We start from the raw sequence: 22,650 nt of genomic DNA on the forward strand, positions 1-22,650 counted from the left end.
GATAATGATGATGATGATGATAATGATGATGATGATGATGATGATGATGATAATGATGATGAAGAAAGAAAGAAAGAAAGAAAGAAACAACGTTACTGTTTTCCTCGATTTTAGAAGTAAGCGTGTAACGCTTAAACTCATGGATCAAGCGTTAGAGGCAATATTTTCCTACTTATTGTATATAATACGGAAATCCGTGTGGGGTTCCTTTCGAAGCTTCGGGTTTTCTCACTTTGAGTGCCAAGCAATAAGTACAAAATGAACTTTTTGTTCTGAAGTCATATCGTTACGAAGGTTTCCATGGAAAGAGATTATTTTCACATTATTCATATATAGTTATCGCATGTCTGTGAAAGTTACGACGTGTGCAGAATAACGAAAAATAGGATCATACGAACGTGACAGTTCATAGAGTGATTATTTCAGTATTGACTATCTTATAAGATAGCAGTAAATTATAAGAAACGAATAGAGAAAACTTAGTCCGTGTCTTGGTATTCCTAAATTGTATTCTATTTGTTTTCTTTTTTCTTTTTTTTTTAAAATGTTAACACAGTTGCCATGCATCTCTGTTATTTTATCGAATGACGATTGCGTATGAAAGGCAAAATATATTGAGAATATTATGTAATAAGTGAACTATTTATGCTGATATACAATGGAAACATGCATTAGAATTGAAAATTGAAAGTAATGCAATAAAAATGTCCGAGAGATTAACACGCGGCGGAGTAACTTTCGTTTTGAATAACAATATAAGCGTCTTGTTATTACACTCGATCAAAAAGAACTCTGTCTTATATTTTTCGATAGAAATATGAAGGAAAGTCAATTTAATAAATATAACGTATAAATTAAAGACATTGTCACACCTGCCATGAATATTAATGTTTGTTTGATATTTGCTTGCATTACTTTACATAAAAGTTCTCTACTGATAGAGCATAGTTATGTATTTGATATCAATTTTGTTAATACACAATTGAAGAAGTGTAAGTTTTCTTCTTTCATGTGTACATAAAAGAAATGTCTTACTGTTGTGTGACCAAGCAACATTTTAAAAGAAAAAGGAACAGTATACAATACTATTATGACCAGCGTCGTAAAATGCTTAACTATTTGTATAAGTTAATAATATTATTGTCTCCTCGTTGAATACGCGAGGAGACTAAAATGCAATTCGATGTTAAACATACGCATGTGTGCATGATCGTTGTAACTAAAAGTTTGTTTATAAACGTATGCATTTGAGATGGAAAGGAAGTTACTTGAGAAAATTATATGAGTAATAAGGAGGAAAGCTATAAGTAACAAAAGGAAAAAAAAGTGGGAGAAAAGCAGGCATAAAAGATAAATATAGAAAAAGTATATAAAAACATAAGTTTCCTCCTGCGAATGGAATACTTTACGAATTTAAAGGAAATTAATATTCTAGTAATGTTTTTAACATATCACAATTTCAACATATATTTTTCGTTCGCAGTATAGTAATTTGATGTAATCATATATAGATCAGCATAACTTATTTTTCTGTTCACTGTCGTTAACTACTAGTGTCACACCTTATAATTTATGCTCTTCATAATGGCAGGAATTATTGTTACTATCTTCCTCGTTATTACGATTAATATCTTCGTCAACATTATACAAGATACGATCGTTACGAAATCAAGGAAAAATCTTCACCTGGTGGCATTTGCTATGGGCAAGCGATGAGTTTTATACAATGTATAAGAGTTTAATGTGTCAGTCTTTAAAAGCAATGCAAATGTTGTCGCATCTAATTTAATTTGACGTTAATGAACTGAAATGAAATATTAATTACATTCGCACAATATAAGACTGAAATAAGACTGATTTAATACAATAACAGGTTTTGTTCCTCGTTTATTTTTACACAGTAATTAAAAGATTATGATATTTGTGTTTGAGCTTCTATTTTAAAGTTATGTTCAAACGATTGACATATTATTACATACATTTAGTATTGTAAGTATAATTTTATTGGCCTACTTTTAAGAGGTATACAAAATTTTATTAGTCGACTTATATTTATTTTTTTAATAAATAGTTTACGTTAACGAAGGAGTTGTATTAGTAGAATATTGTAGACTCTGATAGCTAATCAGTAGCAGTATTAGTTGTATATTTTTGGTACTCACGTTCAAAAGCGAATTAATCATAAAATTTACTGTGTAGAAATATCTTCTGGACTGTAGGTAATAATATTTTACAAGTATATACTTGATGTTTAAATTAAATTACTAATTTTTGTACTTAATAATATGTTAAGAATAATAATTGAGTTTTGAACTACTGAAGAGGTTTCTACACAAGAAGATCTAAAAACAAATTCTTTCATGCTTGTATAATAGTTCGGCAATAACATTGGCCGTAATTGGCAATAACATAAATTAATTCTACTACATGAAATGTGTGCTTACCTAGAATATTTTATTTGCTACGCTGTGTTAATAGGCGAAAACTAAGTTAGATTTTAAACACATACATTCAGCTCAAGTATTATGAGGGTGATATTCAAGGTGTCTTCGGATAAGCGAAAATAATATGTAATTTAATGTAGATGGAAGACGTAAAACCGTTTGTCTTTATTACTTTTTATGCAATATTTACTAGTAATATGAAATATAATTTTTCTAGTTTTAAAAATCTATTATGAATAACAGTATGTTAATTTAATTCCAAGGAAAAAGACTACTACTTATAAGTAAGTTATTAGATTTCACATGTAGAATTATAAAGATTACCATTCTTTTATTCTTTCTCTTATTTTACTATTCAGTTACTACAATATATAGCACTTGTCTAGGGACACCGTGTATATACTTTCTATAGGCCAGTCAGTAGTAGAATACATATAAATATTTCCAGCAAATACATATGTGGCAAGAAGGTTTAATAGCTTAATACAAGATCAGAGCAGGGAATGTATATCGAACGTTGCACGTCCATTTTCAGAAACTCATACATAAATTACTGCTGTATAAAACATTTGATTAGTACAAAATTCTGTTATGGATTATTAAATGTACAACAGAACTGACACAATAATGAATTCAATATTACACACACATTGTATCATATACACATGTATAAAATGTATGATGTATAGCTGATGCATACATGTACTACACAAAAGTAAAGTACAAGACTTACATTCAAAATATTTAGTAAAATACATTGTACTCGGAAAATGAAATATTCTTCTGACAAAAATAAATTGATTCTTGCTATTTCTTGAGATTACTTTCTTATTACCCTTTCTGTAAAATTTATAAATTTTGTGTTAACAGTGGAAGATGTATGTACCACTTCAGTATACGATCTATTTAATTCCTTTAAACAGTAAGTGTGATACTTTTAAAATGTTACTTCAATATTTTCATGCCTATATTTTTGCAATAAATTGTTTTCTTCTAGCAATATTTCTGGAATCAAAATGTATTAGGGTATCCAAAACAAGATTCAGTATTAATGCCAACGATAAATAAACACATGACTATATCTTTAATTTTTAACATTTTTAAATGCATCTGGAACATTAATCACAATAACGCTACAAAAAGATATGTAAATATTAATCGACTAATAACACAACGTTTAATCAAATAATTTCTTCAAATATACTGTACCATACATAAAAATGCAACATTCAACTGTGATATCTATTATATAAATTTAATCTTTAGGTACGATCAAATTCTTCTTTTCATTTCTATCTTTCCTCCAAGTTTTCTTTCGTTTGTACCTAAAAAATATAACATCGTAAAATTACGAAAATTCAAATATAATAATTTATGTAGATATAAAATAATTAACATTTTATGTAAAAGATTTTAAGTAAAAGTGAAGGTTCTGTAACATCTGTCTTACATTTGATTTATAGTTCTATATTTTTACGTAAAATGACCTTTTATTTTTTCTAACTATTGTCACTCTTTTGTACGTACTTTGTATACGATAGTGATCCTAAAATTGCAACTGTAATCAAAACTAGTGAAAAAATTACTGCGAGAACGCCAACGTATTTCTCATCTTGCAACCAGGCGAAGAGAAAACGCGTTGCTTCATCTTCCATTAAATGTGTGCGCCAATTTGGTGGTCCTAAAACTGGAGCAACCGAGAATAATATAAGATTGTACGTCGCACGATTGCGACTCACTACGATATAGCGACTAAATAAATTTATTTATTGCTTCATAAACTATGTACTCCTAAATAAGAAAAATCATTGAATTGAATGAATAGTAGAATTATTATTATTAAAATTATTTTTATTATTAAAAATTTATAAATAAAACGACATACAATTATTCGACAACTTGATTGATCATTAGCAAAAACGTGTTAATTATCGTATTTAATATTATCATAGTATAAATCCAAACTTCAGTTACCTTTAATGAAAATCATATTTGTTATCCAAACGAAGTTTAAATCGTTTTGTTTAACACTACACTGCCACAGTCCTTCGTGTGTTCTATTAACTTCCGTAACATGTTCGACATCTGCCGCTACAGGAAGGGTGATACCATAATCTTTCCATGCTTTATTCTGCAGTAGCCAGGTCACCTGAAGATCTGAGTAAACATGGCCCAATATAGTACAGTGACACGTTATTGTCACGCTTAAGGTCTCCCTTATCCGCACATTCTCTTTCGCTGGAATTACTGCTAAACTGACGACCTTGATGATTGCATAGGTTCCATCGATGCGGCGTAAAGTCAGCGCATATACACCGGAATCATTTACAAAAGCTTTAATTATCTCTAAACAAACACGAAAATAGATTTACTCATTAAAATATTGACGTGTATTTATCAATCACCCAGTAGAGGGATCCCATTTATAAACTTTAAGAGTTATTCCACACAAAGTTAATCATTTCTTATATTTACTTGATGTGTTGGACGTTTTTATAAGATGATAATATAATTAATGAAATTAGAAGAAAATTATGGCCAGAAATTAGAATAAATACATTTTTGCATCTAATATAACATTTGCAAATTTTATGTTAGAGAAAAAGTACGTATATATATGCAGGACATTGATCTTGATAGCATATCTCAAGGTCATTGAAATTTGTTGGGTGTGTTTCATTCTATTTATTATTACAATTTTATTTATTAAGAACGATACAGCGATTTGTTTTTAAAATTCACCTTGTTATCAATAACCAGTAACTATCAGGAAAAATATTCTTTTGTAAATATCATGCAGAAAATATCAAATTATTTGTTATAAGTCGTTTTAGTTAGAATAGCAGTTGAAAGAAACGACGTTATCACATACCAATATTATAATCCCGCAATTCCACCCTTCCCGTTTCCTTTTGCACAAAAATTCCATTTAAAGACCACTGCAATTCAGAACGAGGAGATTCTTTACCAATCATCTCAACAATATCCGAATCCGATGTAATTGTCACAGAATGAAATTCTTTTACTGTCAGAGCTGTATTATTGGTTCGAATCCTTCGATTGATTAAAGTTACCGTATCTGTTACAGAAATACAATTCCTATTAGCTACATCCTATTTCTATTTATTTACGGCAGAGAAACTGTAGAGCACACTGCGCAGAATTAGTTAAATTAAGAAATTAGAAAATTAAATTAGAAAATATCAACATCAGCTTTGAAATATATTTCTAAATATAGTTCATTGGTACTCTATAAATATTCTACAAACAATTTAGAAGCAAGATGAATTTGCATCCCCTATAAAAGTGGAGCTAAATGTATACAGTGAATTTCAGATATTTTCCGCAAACTGGTAAGCCATGTTTCTTCATTAATGTGCATACAGAATGTGTGCAAAGAATTCGTAATTTGTTCACTGAAGTTAATGTCACATTTATTCTGTATTTACCTTGTGTTACATCGCCACATACAATTTCGTTACAGCGACCAACCATTGTATGTGGTCCTACACATGGTTCACCTTTCGCGTTAGGAGCTGGTGAATTGCATGACCGTTTCCTAGTTCCCGTTCCGCCATTGCAGCTTGCGCTGCATGCCCATGGTCCCCATTCTGACCAGCCACCGTCAATTGAAGGTCCATCTATATCTATAAATATTAAATATCTATTAATATTATCTATATATTTCGTAATTGGTAGATTTATATAAAGGGACATTAAACCGTTTGAGTGCCACGAATTTTTGCAAAAGCCCGGTTGGAAAGTTCCAAAGATCACGCTTCTTTTGTTTCAGTTCAGAAAAAGAATTACGCTTTTCTGTTTTTACATTAAAAAGTCCTAACTAGTGCGATCCTTCGATTTTTCCACTTCTGAGCAGGTAATAACAAAAATAAGAATAAATGATTAGAAGGGAAACAAATAAATAAAGTTAATTTGATTCTACGAACCAATAGGGTTAACGTAACTTTCGTGATTGGTAGTGTTATATAAGGGGATATTTAATATATGAATGATACTTAACACGTTCGTTACCAGCGTTTATTTCGGTGAAGACTTCCTCAATTGTAATATTTTACTCAATCCAATAAATCTTTTAAACAAAATATGGAAAAAATGAAACTGGAATGAGTTATTGAGTTCCTAAATACAATGCCGTAGTTTATAACTTTAAGCAACAATATCTATAAGACTAGTTTCATTTGCTTTATGTAAAATAGAAGATTGCGCCTGTTACAAATATGTGATGCTGGTAGCGGACGTGTTAAGTACAATTGTATTTACCCATTGGTAAACAGTTGACAGACCAAGTGACCCAGCCACCAGCATCGACTCCGATGGAAAAAAAGTAAAACAGAAGAGGACTTGTGTGTTCGTAGTGAAACACTTTTGTTCCATTGCAATATAGTTCAATAATGTTTATAGACCACCTGAAAATAAAGAGCAATTATTACATTGATAATATCAAATCTTAACACTTTCGCGACCAGTGTCATATAGCGTAAAGAAAATTAGATTACTTTCACAGAAGATACACCATTTACACGCCCTGAATATCGATTTCTTTACCTTATAGTTAAATTAGTCCATGAATTAGTTGTAAATAATGGTACCGACATTTTCTGTCTATGGAAAATCGTTACATTAGGGTATGTATTTCTTGTGAACAGTATCCAGTGATCCTTTTCGCTAAGGGTAACAGCATAAAATCTGTAAAACAGGTTTACGCTCTAAAAATTTGTATAAATTTTTACAATATCTTGAATGAAGGAAAAATCTTGAATAACAAAATTACAATACCGAATTAACGAACAGACAGAAAAAATCTTTTCTTTCCTTAATTTTGTTGATCAACAAAAAGAAATACAGATACTTCTGTGGCAACACTTCGGAGTTTTTTTGTATTTCAGAGTATAATTGTAAAGTATAGTTAATTGTTGTTGACGTAGTTTTATTTGTAATATTTACATATTTTAAAAAATTTGAAATATTTTGGAAATTAATAAATAAAAATTTTGAAAATTGTACGTGACATCCACCTAAAGCGTTCTGGTCAGAATCGCTGACTGTAGAAGCAGTAAATATATTTAGTTTGATTACATAGTTAGAACTATCCTTTTAAAAATAAAGTCATTTTATTCCTGGGAGAAATCTGATGATAAATAGTTTTAGATATTATACACGCAGAAAATCATCTTTACCCTGGAGTTGCAGGTAACATAAGTAGAGGTATGGAAATAGCACCTTTTCCGCGTAGATGAAATGTCACTCGATCCGGACGTAACACTTCTTTCTTATTCCATGCTGATATCGATAAAATTCTAGCGTGTCGATCTGTTTTTGTGTTTTCAAGGGGACAACCTACTTATAATTAAAACTGGTATAATCATAACAAATATTCGTAATCCTTCTTATTTAAAGAAAGTAGTTCAACCCTAAATAGCGTATTTATAAAAGATGTTTTAAGATTAAATGTGATTAGCACTATCTAATTAGCACAGTGCCTATTGTCATATTATATAGAAGCATACACTTAAAATAAAATATAAATTTCAATCGAAGAGTAGTCTATATATCACTGTTATAATTCGTCCAATGTTTTTTAATGCAAGTACCTAAATCGTGATCAAACGCAACGCCAACTGTCCGTCCTTTTTCACTGCTATAGGAATAATATACAGGTAAAAATGTTGTTGGTGGATCTTTGTGACTCCATTCAAACAATGGTGTAGGGTCATCTTCATAATAAAGTAAAATTTTTCCTCGAGGAATACTGAGTGTAAAGGTACTCCATTTTCCCAAATATAATAAGTGTGGCAAAGTTTTCTTTTTTACCAATTCAACTGCTGTAGGTACGAATAAAATTTTGTGAAGACTATAAAATATAGGAGAATGGCAAACATGAGTGACGAAAAAATGCATTTTTTTATGGTATAAAGAAATGATGTTACATGGTGGCATAAATAATCAATTGTCTCAGTAATTTATGAAAACGAGACATTCTATCATTGATAGATTACTTGAGAGAGAATATTTTTTTACGTAAATGTATCACTTTTAATATATATTTAAGATCATTTAATTATTGGATCTTCCAAATAACAGAAGCATTGTTGCACATTAAAGCATAAGAATCTAACAATGATAAAATAAACCAATTACCTTCTGTTTCTGACTCATAATAAAGAAGTACTTTTTCATTATCCATAGCTCCTATTTTAAGGATATAGCGCGATTTGAAATCGTCGTCGGCTGTAAAAACAAATACAATACTATCTGGTTGATCTGGTTCCCAAGCTTTCACAGCAAAGCGTAAACCTTCAAAGCGGTATTCAGGTAAAACATACAAACGTCTGCCTGCAGCTTCTCCGCGGACAAGAATTGTAAACTCTTCTAGAATTTAGATAATAAGAATTGTTGCTTAAATATAGAAAATATTATAAGAAAGTTTAGATGATAATATTTATATAAGAAATATAATATAAGAAATATTCTAATCGAATAAATATGCATTCCATGTAATCTGTTGTTTGAGATTCATGATAATGATTTCTAGTTCAATTTAATTAAAAATCAATGTTAACCCTTTGCACTCGGCAAGAATTTTCATTATAAATGTTCATTATTTTCTGATGAAATGTCTGTAATATTATTTGCAACTAACACAAAAAAAAATCTTACAGAAGTAAACATTATATAAGCATACACTGGTCCACAAAGGTATCTAAAATCGATATATTTGTAATAGAAATGGACATCTTAGACGTTTGTTATTCGATCTCAATGAAATGTATATAGATTATTCTCTCAAGCATCATACATAAGAAAATTTCAAAGTATATACTATCCAGTAAGTTTACTATTTCCGTTATAAATACTGTTATAAACATAATTAAGAATTAATTAATAAATAATATATATTATAAATTATATATTATATATTATATATTATATATTATATATTATATAATCATTTCATAAATGATTTCATAAAAACCAGAATAAAAAAGATATGTACATTATCGACTATTCATGATGAAAATAAAGAATACCATCAATGTCCGTTAATGTTAACGCGTTTTCATATCTTACGAATTCACTACTACTGTCTCACCTGGTTTCTCGCAATCCCTAACGTTACAAAGATCTTGTGGTACTGAAAAATCCGTGGTATAACACCAGGTGCCAGCAATATTACGCGACGGGTTTCTACAATAATTGCTAGCATTTGTGGCACTGCCGTCTGGATAGAGGCTATCATTGAAGTGTTCGCGTGCAATAGTTTTTCCTGATTTAATTTTCGGTATGGGCATATATTTCGTCGTAGCTTTAGTGGCATATTTTGGAACACTGGGCGTTGTTGTTTTGTCAGGAATTAATAATCCATACGGGTCAACTCGCGGTCCCATCTTGATCGGCTTCACACGAGTTGGTCTTCGCGTACGTTGCGAAGTTGTAGGTACCGTTGCAGCTACCAATTCATCACTTTTTTGCAGTGTGAAATCATAATCAGTTGGCCAATTTTCGCAAACACGGCCGGAACGTGTTTCTGCCAGCGTCCCTACGTAGTCGTTTGCTGTTCCAGCCATACGACACTCTGGAAATAAAATACAGCAACCTCGATTGTCTAAATTAACAATAAATTGGACTAAGAACCATAAATTTATAGATGAGGTATTTAATTAAAATTAGTTTAAATAAAATTTAATTTACTCGAAGGAGAGGTTGGCCAATATGTTAATCAAACAGAACGCAGCAGAACCTTGGTTAACCAAACTAATTGGGACCAAAATGGTTCGGGCAATGAAACAATAAAATAATTAATTCAGCTGTAGAAAACTGATTAATAGATGCATCATTGGTTGCATCGGATAATCGAGGTTCTACTGTATTATTTACCTTTTACGGTTCTACGTTTAGACAGAGTGACTTTCGAATGACTATTTTACCGATTTTCCGATATTTATTCGTAATATGCTAATTGTGTTATATGTAAGTACAATTTTACTGCTTCCCGAATGTTCTTAAATAAATTATTAAAGTGACATAAACTATAATTGAAGCAGTAGTAACTAAATCATAGTTCAATTTGAGGAACACTGATTCAAGTTTCAGAGTGATAAACGAAAAGCAATTATTTTATGAGCCTCCGAGTATTAACGGTTCAGCGATCCTACGCAGTCTTGTGATGGATTATAATCAACCCATACATATCTTCCATTTATTATTTTACCACTTACGTCATTCTGTCGCTTATAATAAATTCTTTGTTTTATTTAGACAAATATAAATAAAGAAAAGGCATGACTAAATTAAATAAATTATAAATAAGAAGCGTTTACTTTGTATATTGTACACTTACACATGGTATTCGCCATATAATGGAATATATTTTACATATGTACATCAATATGCAAAATTAATGAAAGGAAACGCTAAATCCTCGGTGAAAAAGTATCTACAACGTGGACAATAAAAATAAAATAGATATAAGTATCGTAGATAATATTTTTATTCCGAAAGCTCTTTAGATTCAGACATCTCCAATGTTCAAGAATTTATCTCGCCAGTAAATTTACCGTAGACTCATAAATTGGAGCATCCCCTTCATAAGGACTTCCTAAAACTTGATGTACGATTCTTTTCCACCGCCTTATACAATTTTAAATGGAAAGTGCGATGCTGATGTTGAAATGAACGTAAAAGTTTAAGAAGTTTACCTGAAGATCTACAATATCGAACAGGACAATATTGTTTTGAAATAGTTATAGTTTCCCAAGGAGTAAACGCGTAACAGTAAGGACCATTTGGATCCTGTGTCGGATTCCTGCACTTATTTAATGCTTTCAAAGCAGATCCATCAACAAACTTGTTGTCGATCTTTTCTTCTTTCGGTACCTCGTGAAAAGTAATTAGGAATTATAAGACCAAACCAGCAAGTAAATTTAATGTTTCTTCATGGTCACTTTCAATAACACAAATCGAATAATTTATTACGTTGTTATTTAACCGTTCATTTAAATATCGTGAACTCGCAATGACTAAATTGACATGGACACAAAGATTGATTAAAGCGTTGGATTATGCAAAATAAAAATGCAATTACACTCGCCGATCATTAGAAAAATTGCGACGTTATGGAACGTCAATAAACTTTTACATATATATCTTATTTATATCTTTCTTTTAATAATTCATGTAAATTTATTTAATCTGCCACAATTTATTTTAATAGATCACGTTTAAAAATATTATAGTTTCATATAGATTCTCCATGATAGACTTTTTATCAACCTATTTTAACATATACATTGCGCTAAATTTGATTCAAATTTTTATCCTGGAGTATTACAAATTTAAGTAGAAAAGTATTACTTCGTTCGAACTCCATGGAATGCAAGGAACTTCGTTGATACTTGTCGATTGCCCACCTTTGTACAAGTAATCTTTCAGATCAGAAATACAATTCGGTAATGAAGGCACTTCAACAGCATCCGCAGCTATTAAAATAGGTATTATTGAAACAGCTATTAAACTAGATGTGTGTGAGGAGAAAACTATTGTAAAACTACGTACGTATACTACGGCTAGAATTAACAGATAAAAAGGACTATAGTTTAATGTTAAAACACGAAGGCAACTTATATTTACTATCAATTTATATCGCGTGATTATATATTAAATATCATTTGAAAAGTTGGTAATGGCTAATACTAATAATTAACAAAAATTAAAATTACAAATGAAATACCATCGATTGCAATAATACTTGTACCAATTATTTATATAAGATAACCGAAGTTGAAAAGATTATTGATGACCGTACGGTCATCTCCCCCGGGAATTACGCTACATTATATTTACTACCGAGCTAATTTAACGCTTCGATGATATCTTATGATTTACAATAAAACAAATAACATCGTCCGATCCGCAATATAAGGATTTAAGTTAATAAGTTTGCGATCATCACTTACTTGAAGAGAATTACAGTTGCTTAATATTTATTATCTCAAAGCCATGTATTAGATAAGAACATAACGAATACATACACTACTTTGACATTAGAACTAAATTTTCTCCTTTCGATTTTGGAACATTGGTAACCATATCTAATACACTTTTTATTCGTATAAAATAAAATGTCACCTCATGAAAAAAAGATTAAAAGGAAAATCGTTTTTGTACCATTAGAACACTAGTTTCAGTTTTCTTACTTCGTGATTATTGATATCTCAAAAACGTTCGATATGCAAAATGATTGTAAAAATAAATAATTTCACTTGAATACTTTAATGAATACATGAAAAATCGTGAAAAAATCTATCGTTGCAATTTTTATAAGGATTCTAGTGTTAATCTTGTTTTAGTATGTTTCTTCCCTTTCCTTTTTATATTATATTAGTTTTATTATATTTTTTATTCGCCTCCTCTTTTTGCTTTTCAATTATACAACATACAACACATAACATATAATGAATTATTACCTTCTGGAGTACAGAATAATGTCCAATATGCAACAGAGTTTTCACTTCCAATGCTGAACCATCTTAAAGTAGCAAAGAAATTGTTATTTACGTAGAACAACTCGACAGTTGCTCTAGCCTTCTGATAGAATAAGCGAAAATGTTCTCCAAAAATGCTGATCAAAGAAGGTCAATTAGTAAAAATTCAAAATTAATGTTACGCTAATATTCAATCATCAACCTGATGCTAAATTCTCTCCAAGACCAAAAGTCAAGGATGCCTCTACTTGAAATGTCCTTTAGATAATGCTTAGGAGAATCTTCATCCTCTTGGTATGTAAGTGTTGTAACATCTTTGCCTATTGTCACCTATAGTACACGGGGAAAAGATGAATTCATTATGAGTACTGAGTTTTCAATGGCCTTTCTTCGTATCTTTTATAAATACATATAATGATACAAAAGGAAATATAAAGTTCTCCTAAGAATAAAGAATGCAATTATACTTTGCAACTGCACCAGTGCATCTGCGAAAAAGAGGAGTACAATATTATAATAGAATTCAAACAGAACAAAATTTTTCTCTACGATTTTTCTCCAACTTCCCATCTAATTAAAACAGCCTATTCCGAATATTTAAAAAAATCAATCAATTTAATTAAATAAATAAATTATTTAATAAAGTAAGTCATTTCTTCAAATCGCTATTTTTGACTTTATGTACATTTTTACCCGTGGTATGAAAATATTAAAATTATTGTCAGATATTGATCAGTTCATTAATTTCTTCATCTTTTGATCTAGGTTTCATTGACAAAAATGCATATCTCTCGTTTTGGAAAGCTTTTCAAATCAGATGTTCATGATAGTAAAGAGAATTAGAGTTTACAGCTTGCAGATACCAAGCTTAGATTTTGATATCGGTATTACTGAAGAAATGTTAATAAACACTTCAAAAATACAATTAAGTATTAACGAATACTTGATTTAGTAGAGCATTTCAACATAAACTTAAAAATCTATAAAATATAGATTTTTTTATAAGAATTGTGAATAATTTTCGAGATGTGACGCATACATTTATCAATAAAACAGAGCAAAAACTGTCTAAATGAAAATTACTGATGACCAACGTACAAATTATTTGTTTTGTAATTAATATCTTAATAAATAATCCTATGAAATTGATGTCTTTACCGTTACAGATGGATACTCTGCATTAGGCGTTTGATATAATCTTATGTGAATATTTTGGCTTGCGCGAACAAAAACTCGAACGTCATTTGTATCGTTATTCTTTTCCATGGTCCACGCTCTAGAATAATCTATTCCAAATGTCGTATGAATTTCACACTCTGAAAAAATAATTAACATTGAAATCAGAATATTTTTCGGTAATTTATTCGAAAAATCTATAATGCTCTAAAATTTTCAGTCGTCTCAAACATGAACCCAACCTGGAAGAAATGCTGAACTAAACTGCCTCTTTCTAAATCATACGGAATAAATCGTACAAAAGTAATTATAAATTTAGTAGATCAATTAATTATGGTTTTTAAACACCAAAATTGTTCAATCTATAATGAACCGACAACAACCGTTGCTTTGATAAATACTTATTTATCGATTTCAATTGATTAAATTTTCCACAGAGCCAACAATGCGATTTAACTTTTTTAATTATTCGAATGTAAAATGTATTCTTTGTAAATTTGTATATTCTTGTTTGTATATTTTCATGTAATCACATGTTAAACTTTCATATACACAGTTATACCATAGTTAAAAATAATAGTCATATCATATAGACAAAATGATAAATTGTGACATACCAAAAAAGATAAATGGAGGAATTTAATTATAATATATAGTTACTGTCCGTAATATTAAAAATAAATATAATATTGTACATTTCGAGTGACTTGAAACATACGTTTTTGGCAAAATGTGGTGCTCCACAAAACTCCAGACCCCTGAAGTCCATAATATAAGAATGTTTCAGGATACAAACTGGTGATACTGTGTTTCCTTCTATATTCTTGCATAAGTACAGGTTTTAAACTGCCATCAACACCAGCTGATATGAATCCACCACCCCATGTTATCCATATTCCCACCCATTTTGTGCCAACTAAAATTTCAGGTGTATTTTCGAAAACTTCGTCGTCCTAGTATAAATAATGTATCATTATAAAATATAAATATAAACACTTCCCATTTAGTAATATTAACCTCTTGCTTTACAATTTATTTTTCAGTTATAATTGATACGACTACTTCGTCATTAATAATTTATTAAGAAAAGGAAAAGAAATTATAAGCATACTCTATGTCTATGTTTACTTTGCAATATAATAATTGATAACAGAAGAACAACACTTCATTTAAAATCAAAACAATTGAATTATTAAATTATTAGATATTAAACAATTAAATTTTGTTTAATATCTTCATTACAAGTCTGACACGTTATTATCAGCAAAGGGGTTAATTTTTCTTAAGCTTATTAAAATTTTTTCTTCTACTTTACATGAACTAAATACTTTCGAAATTTTGAAACCTTTTCTAATCATTATATATTTACATTATTAATAATAATATTAAAAAGGATAATCCCTATAAAAAGGAACAATTTGAATTTGTTACAAATGTGATACTAATGTAATTTACATCATATTTGGGAAAGGTCTGACGACTGCCAGAATTTGCGAAGAACAATTCCACACCTGCGCTCCAATCTTCAGCTATCTTTTCACCAGAAGCAGGTACTGGTAACAAACCAAGTAAAATTCGCGCCGCTGCCTACATGTAAAATTAAATGTTGCCTAAGCGTCACATAAATCTATCAATTTTTTATTTGAGCTACTGAAACCTGATCCATACATTTCTTTCGTCATTAGGATCCCACAGTTTCATCCAAAATGAAGTGTTACCGCTGGGTGCGTTTAATCGAGTTAATATCGAATAATCGGTTGCATTTTTGGTAAATGTCAAGCATTCTGAAAAATGAAGGACAAATAAAACATATCTTTAGCCTAAGATAATTTAAAAATATGTCTATTGTAAATTATATATATTGTGTATTAGTTTATGAATTAAAGGAGGACAAGAGACATCAAAATTAGATCTTTTTAAAGCAGGATGTAGTAACATAAAGTTTGAATATCACTGCTATATAGTGTACATCAAATCAAATTACTGTAACTCACAATTAAATGATGATTATTTGAAAACTTGTCTATATTATAAATAAAGCAACCTAAAGCGGTGACATTCGGTACAACAAATGCGCAATAATGATAACCTAATTCAATCAAATAATTGAATATTATATTTTCTCATTTTGTGTGTTTTGCTGTGTGAAATCGTGTGGCATTGAACGTGTTAAATGAATTTATTAATTATTATCATTTCTAGCCTATACAGAACAGAACACAAGATATGACAAATTTCAGATAAACGTATATTTTATAACAAAACAGGAACTTTTATTTCTTGAGGCCTCTAGAGAAGCTGCAAAAATTTTCTCTTTTATCAGAGGAGGAAGTTGTGAAAAACATCAATTTCTACAATATTCAATTTTACGAAACTCGCAAGTAGAGCGAAAATATTGCAGTATTACTACATTAATTTTATAAATACATACCTTTATCATCGCAGAATGGAATATCACAATATTCTTTTTCAACATATTCAGAATCTTCTTGCTCAACGTAACACCAAGGACCCCCATTATCACCAGACGGGTTTCTACAAAAACTATTAGCTTTCTTGCGAGATTCTTCAGGGAAATTCTTGTCCTCGAACTTTGAATTCTATAAAGACAAGTCTAGCCTAACACTTTGATTGCCAAGTACTCATCAAAACTCCTATGCAGTTGAAACAGTTTTCTTAACGAAGCAAACACTAAAAAATCAAGATTCTTCGTAACGATTTCACCAGTACCTCTCTTACATCTCATACATCCAATCAAATTCGGTTCGATTGATATATCACCAAGAAAGTTAATGTTTAAGTTTATGTAAAAAATGGTGTCACCCGAATTTAGTATTGAAATGATACTATTTATTATCACGTCACTGTGCAAAGTGAAAATAATAGTAAAGTGGGATAAAATCTAATATACTAACATCTTTTAATTTCAATGAATTTTTAATAAGTTATAAAGAGCATAATTCTTGGTAACTTTTCCTTCGCTTGTAATCTACGAAAAGTTCTAGTTTCCGAGATAATTGCGAAAAACTTTAGCTACCACTACATTGAATTCTGTATACATGAGCGTGTCTGTGTTCGCATTATTGTTCATAACCGTACGTGCCACAAACTTCAATTCGTATTGTACTTTACCTTCGTACCCTTAGTTTTGTGCATTTTGTGCCACGACATACATTTCCTTCCAGACGATCCGACTTTCTTATTGCCACCATACTCAGCACCCGGTCCTGATATTCTACATTCTAATAAATCATGTATCAGTAACGCATCATGTATATTTGTTAACAATTAGATGATAATAAATAATGTAGAAGAGAAAGAAAAATAAAAGAACATTTTACAAGGGGATAGTGTACTTCTTGTAGAATTGCACTATATACAATTACAACAGACTCCTACGAAATATATTATTGTAATAAACATTGAACAATTGCCTGAAATGGATAGTTACGAAGAAGTAGAGTCAATTCGAGAATCTCAGAGTAATCGAAAGAAACATATCGATCAGAGAATACTAACGTGATGATAAAATAGCGTCTTATGAATGTATAGTATTCGAAACACTAGAGCAACTTATATTATATTTATAACACATTGAATGCCGTGAGGGTCATAGGTGACGCCCGACCAAAATGGAATTACTATAGTTTACTCAATTAAACGATGATTATATGAAAATATTTCTATATTATAAATAATGCTACCTAATGCGGTGACATTCAGCTAGATGAACGTGGAATAGTAATAATACAATTCGATTAAATGATTTAATATTATATCTTTACCATTCTCTGCATTTTCCTCTTTGAAATCGTGCGGCGTTCATTGCGTTAAAGTAATTATAACAGTTATCACGTAAAAATAAATACGTAACAAATGTAAATAACGAACGTAATTACATAATATTGGAACTTAATATTGAAAACGACTTCATTGTACTTGTTCATGCATATTACCCCCAAAATTACAAAGAGGTACATCACACTTGTCATCTATGAGTGAAGGGTCCAATGTGTAACACCACGGGCCCCTATGATCTCCTGTCGGATTTCTGCAGTAATTTTTTACGCTTTTCATTGATCGTTCAGGAAAATTATCATCATGAATATCTTTACTGATCTAATAAGGAAAAGATGAAAGTAAATAAAATGTAAATGATAGTTACGTGAATAAAATTATTAATTATTAACAAGAATAACTCAACGATAATTGATAATCATAAATTAAGCTTCAAAACGTGAAAGTTGTTTCGTTTATAATATACCAAAAAGTTGTACAAAAATGACTCGGAGTTTGTATAATATTCATTGACCTTTCTAGAACCTATTATAATTAATTTATAAAATAATAATTATATTAATAAAATTAATTAAAATTGAATAAAACACACGAACGTACACTATAGAATGGCATTTTAGTTGCACGTCAGTTTTAATCGCGTGGTACAGTAAATATTAATAATATTCATATGTAAAAAAAGCACACATTTTAAATAAATAAAGTAGTGAAAAATGTGTGAGCGCCTTAAAATATAAAATTTCAAAGTATTAAATTATTAACTAAATTATTCTGAAACGAAATTATATCAAAGTACATAAATATATCAGTAAATAAATTAACCTCGTGTATTGGATCTTCTGCGAACCAAGATTGACACGGAACATCACCAATAGTTTTTGCTATTGAACCTCTGTATTCCGTACCAATTAGCGTCAATTTACATTTCATTAGGTCAGTCCGTGACTGATTCACTGCTATTAGATATTATAATATAAGAATTTAGTGGGATAATTACAGAAGAAAAGGAAATGAGAAAAATTAAAGAGAAGAATATGAACAGTGTTAAAAATTTGATAACGGGCGTAAGAGGGATAAATTTATTTATACGACTTACAAACAAGAAATACAGAGTAGAAGAATAACAAAATTGATCAGGAGAACACGGACAGAAAACAGATCGATGGAATGGAATAATAGAAAATATTGTGTTGCATAAATTAAACACTTGAGATACAAAGATTTACTTTATTTATTTTACTTCACCACGATTTTTCATTTTTATTGCAAAATGATATGAAAATTTGGCTAAATAAATAAATTATATTTCATTTTTACATGTAAAGTCACCTTTTAAAGAGATGTTTATTTGTAGATTTTCCTGATATTTCATATTCAACTTTTTAATGGCCTTTCTATGTATTAGCTATTAATTTGTATGTATTTATTAAGGACATCTATGATATTATACTACTTTCAATGTTTATAATATAGATTCAACATAGATTCAAATCAACAATGGAGAGACATACCCATAAGAATCGATTTAAATGTAGAAATACAATATTAATTCTCCAATCTATTTTCATGAAAACTAATAGTAGTAATATTAGTAATAATACTCATATAGGTATGTTGAAGAATGAAACATTTCTTTTTATTAATAGCTTTCTCTGACCAAGTTACTTCTCATTTTCTGTTAATTACTTGTTATTAATAAAGGTCTATAATGACTATTATCAATATTATTCATAAACTTTTAAACACTGTACCGATTAACCCTACACGAAATTGTGATACATCACATTAGGACCTGTTTTCTTCCAAAGAACATACAGTAAATATAAGGAGAAATTTCAGTCAACACTATTAACAAGCTCTTATTTATATAAATTGTAATTTTTAGCATAGTTAGTCTGATAATTAAAAATTTATAATATTAGAAATTCTGAATAATTTCAGTTTTGATAATCAATCTTTTATGATGGACATATATGAAATATAGTTATCTCAATTTGAAATATTTGACACGTTAACACATCAACTGAGGATTTTTATAATTTTGGATGGTTCATATAATATAATGTTAGATTTTATAATATTCAAAAGGTAGTTTCTTTCAATTTATCTGACTATAAAGGAGATTCATTACATACAAGTACAAATTTTATAACCATATTTATTTGGCATGACCTTTATTTGTATCATTACAATGGTCCTACATTTTACGTATTCTATTTATAAGTTTAATATTGTCTTACCAATTCTCCTAATTCATTATTTTTGTATAGAATTTATTCATGATGTGTTATTACCGGTTATCTATATTATAATTTGTTTTAGAGTTAAATGCAGTAACATAGATAATGTAGTTAGGAAGTCAATTTCAAAGTGCTTTGTACACATAAAATAGAAAATAATTTTTGAATCAATAATAAAAAATGATGGGCTTTGTGTATAATTTGTAAAAAAAGTGTACTGCAATACAAAAAGCTGTAAACTTTACATACAATCTTATTCATTAAAACTAATCACTAAACGATACAAAAAATATTTTTATTTGCTTACCTTTGTGAGTCATAATTAATGGCATGTCATAGAATACAATTATGAGGTTAAGTAGGCAAAGAAAAACAGTATATTTGCTATTATCATAGTGCATATTTATTAATAAATAACTTCCTTTTAGCACATAAATGATTAAACTTGTTAATAATGTACAATTTAAAAATAACAATTTATTATTGTAATATAATTAATCACATTATATCACTTAAACAACTGAACGTATTAAATACAATATAATATAAAAGTATCAACAAACAGCAACGTACAGATACTAACTACATTACTTTATATTACCTATGTAAGTATGTATGCAATAGAAAATGTTACATCTAAGATATACACACAGCTTAAGTACTTAATTTTGCTACTTAACAATTCATGTAAATAAAAACAATATTTGGGCACTTCATCCTTCCCTCCTAAATGATAGTGCAATGAAGTTGTATCTACATCTATCTATAATATGAAATTTTGTGGTAAAGCATAAAATTACCACATTTATTCACCAAACTGGGTTAAACCACACATAACACAAATGAACTATAAAGAATACTATATTCCTCTTAACAATTCTAATTCCGTGAACTATCGGTAACGTTGGTTGTGACGCTAAAATGATATGAGATTTTAAGGATCTATGAAATCCTGGGCAAACAATTTTAATATATATAATATACAATGTAGAATTACAAATCTGTGATTAATATTCGTGTAAGTAGACGTCTATCGTATAAGATATTTTTTTTCAACCTTCCTGTATTACCGATACAATTTAAATTGCCCAGTTACTCAAACGCTCTCTACCTGAATGGAATGGATGTAGATCACAAGACTGCAATAAAAAAGGTGTGCGTTCAAGGAGTGTCATTATCTCAAAAAAAATACACTCTTGAATCTTAAAAATGCAAATGTATCTCACAGGGTAGATTCATTCGAAAACCATTAAAGGCTTGCCACGAATACATTTAACCCTTTGTCTTATACATAACATCGAGCAAAACCCGTGACAAGATTTCAAACTGAATTTAATGAGAGGTTGAGGACGCATGTAATACTTATATACTTATAGAAATTATTATAATTGCTTGACAGAGGCAAATAATGGTACACAACATGTAATTAGTAAAATATTTGCAAACACGTATTTCATTTCAGATGTATGTATATCAAAAAAATTAATTTCGTATCAGAGATTCATAACGGTTATGATATTAATTGCGTTTCTTGAAGCAATTATAAGAATTAAATTATAATAACAGTTTGGGGTGAAATACTTCATGGTTTAAATCGGTTCCTCATATGATTCCACTAAAACTGTTATTATGTGTATTATTATATTTTTATTATATATTTCATAATTCTATAACAATTACGTATCATGTTTGTACTGTTCTTGAAAACATAGTTGTTTTGTATTGGCTGTGTATGAATTTTACAGTAATAATGTATTAATTATATATTCGTGTATTAAACAATTTTAAAGATTGTATTATATAAATGACACGGAAACAAGATACGTTTTATTCTTGGAAATACATAATCGTCGTTTCCGTGGATTACAATTTTTCCATGGACCAAAAGTGTCGAGTCAGACTCATTAATCTACACAGGAATTGCCTTCCATTTTTTCTAAGTTAATGCTTCTCTTTATCGCTGACTCTCTCTCTCTCTCTATCTATCTATCTGAAATAAATCAAATTAACGAGGTGGTTGTCCGTTTTTATGTTCTGTTCCGCTTAAGAAGTGTCAAACTGTAAGAATAATAAAACCGATAGAATTGATATAATAATAGTTTTGCAGGATGATAACAGTAATAAGGTATATAACAACTATTTTCATAATCGTTTTACAATGCAAAGATAATCGTAATACAAATCAAGAAGATTGATGGTATCGATGAATAATGATTATAATTTTTAATAACGTAAAAGTGATATTTGTTAACCATGAAAGTTTTACTCATTACTTAAATAATTTAACAATTAAAATACGATCGTTATAAGTTTTTTTACTTTTATTTCAACCCTTATTAATCATATTCTGTACTTTTGGAAGTGTACTTATAAAGATTAGTACGCCGGACAAGTAATTGACATATGTCGTATAGTAAACTTTCACTGCTTGTGTTAAGTTGCAGCTACTGATCGATTCAATTCATATAAAAAACAAGTGAACAATCAAAA

At 29.4% G+C, this 22,650-nt stretch overlaps 1 protein-coding gene across 1 annotated transcript; it reads right to left on the reverse strand.

Annotated features, from left to right (window-relative positions):
- Positions 1 to 3,497: 3,497 nt before the first annotated feature.
- LOC116433783 (uncharacterized) lies at positions 3,498 to 20,492 on the reverse strand. The gene is made up of 25 exons (XM_076373903.1): positions 20,468 to 20,492; positions 18,743 to 18,876; positions 18,079 to 18,241; positions 17,255 to 17,364; positions 16,554 to 16,722; positions 15,791 to 15,906; positions 15,578 to 15,709; positions 14,841 to 15,075; positions 14,105 to 14,262; positions 13,149 to 13,276; positions 12,929 to 13,083; positions 11,817 to 11,941; positions 11,162 to 11,339; positions 9,556 to 10,038; positions 8,604 to 8,834; positions 8,057 to 8,287; positions 7,643 to 7,802; positions 7,011 to 7,151; positions 6,726 to 6,871; positions 5,894 to 6,091; positions 5,317 to 5,523; positions 4,419 to 4,790; positions 3,972 to 4,131; positions 3,654 to 3,769; positions 3,498 to 3,577 (listed from the first exon to the last, which is right to left on the reverse strand). The coding sequence occupies exons 1-24, from the start codon at positions 20,490 to 20,492 to the stop codon at positions 3,700 to 3,702; spliced, it is 4,227 nt and encodes a 1,408-aa protein (XP_076230018.1). The 3' UTR covers positions 3,498 to 3,577; positions 3,654 to 3,699.
- Positions 20,493 to 22,650: the final 2,158 nt, after the last annotated feature.

Source organism: Nomia melanderi, chromosome 14 (assembly GCF_051020985.1).
Source record: "Nomia melanderi isolate GNS246 chromosome 14, iyNomMela1, whole genome shotgun sequence".
In the NCBI taxonomy this organism is placed as follows: domain Eukaryota; kingdom Metazoa; phylum Arthropoda; class Insecta; order Hymenoptera; family Halictidae; genus Nomia; species Nomia melanderi.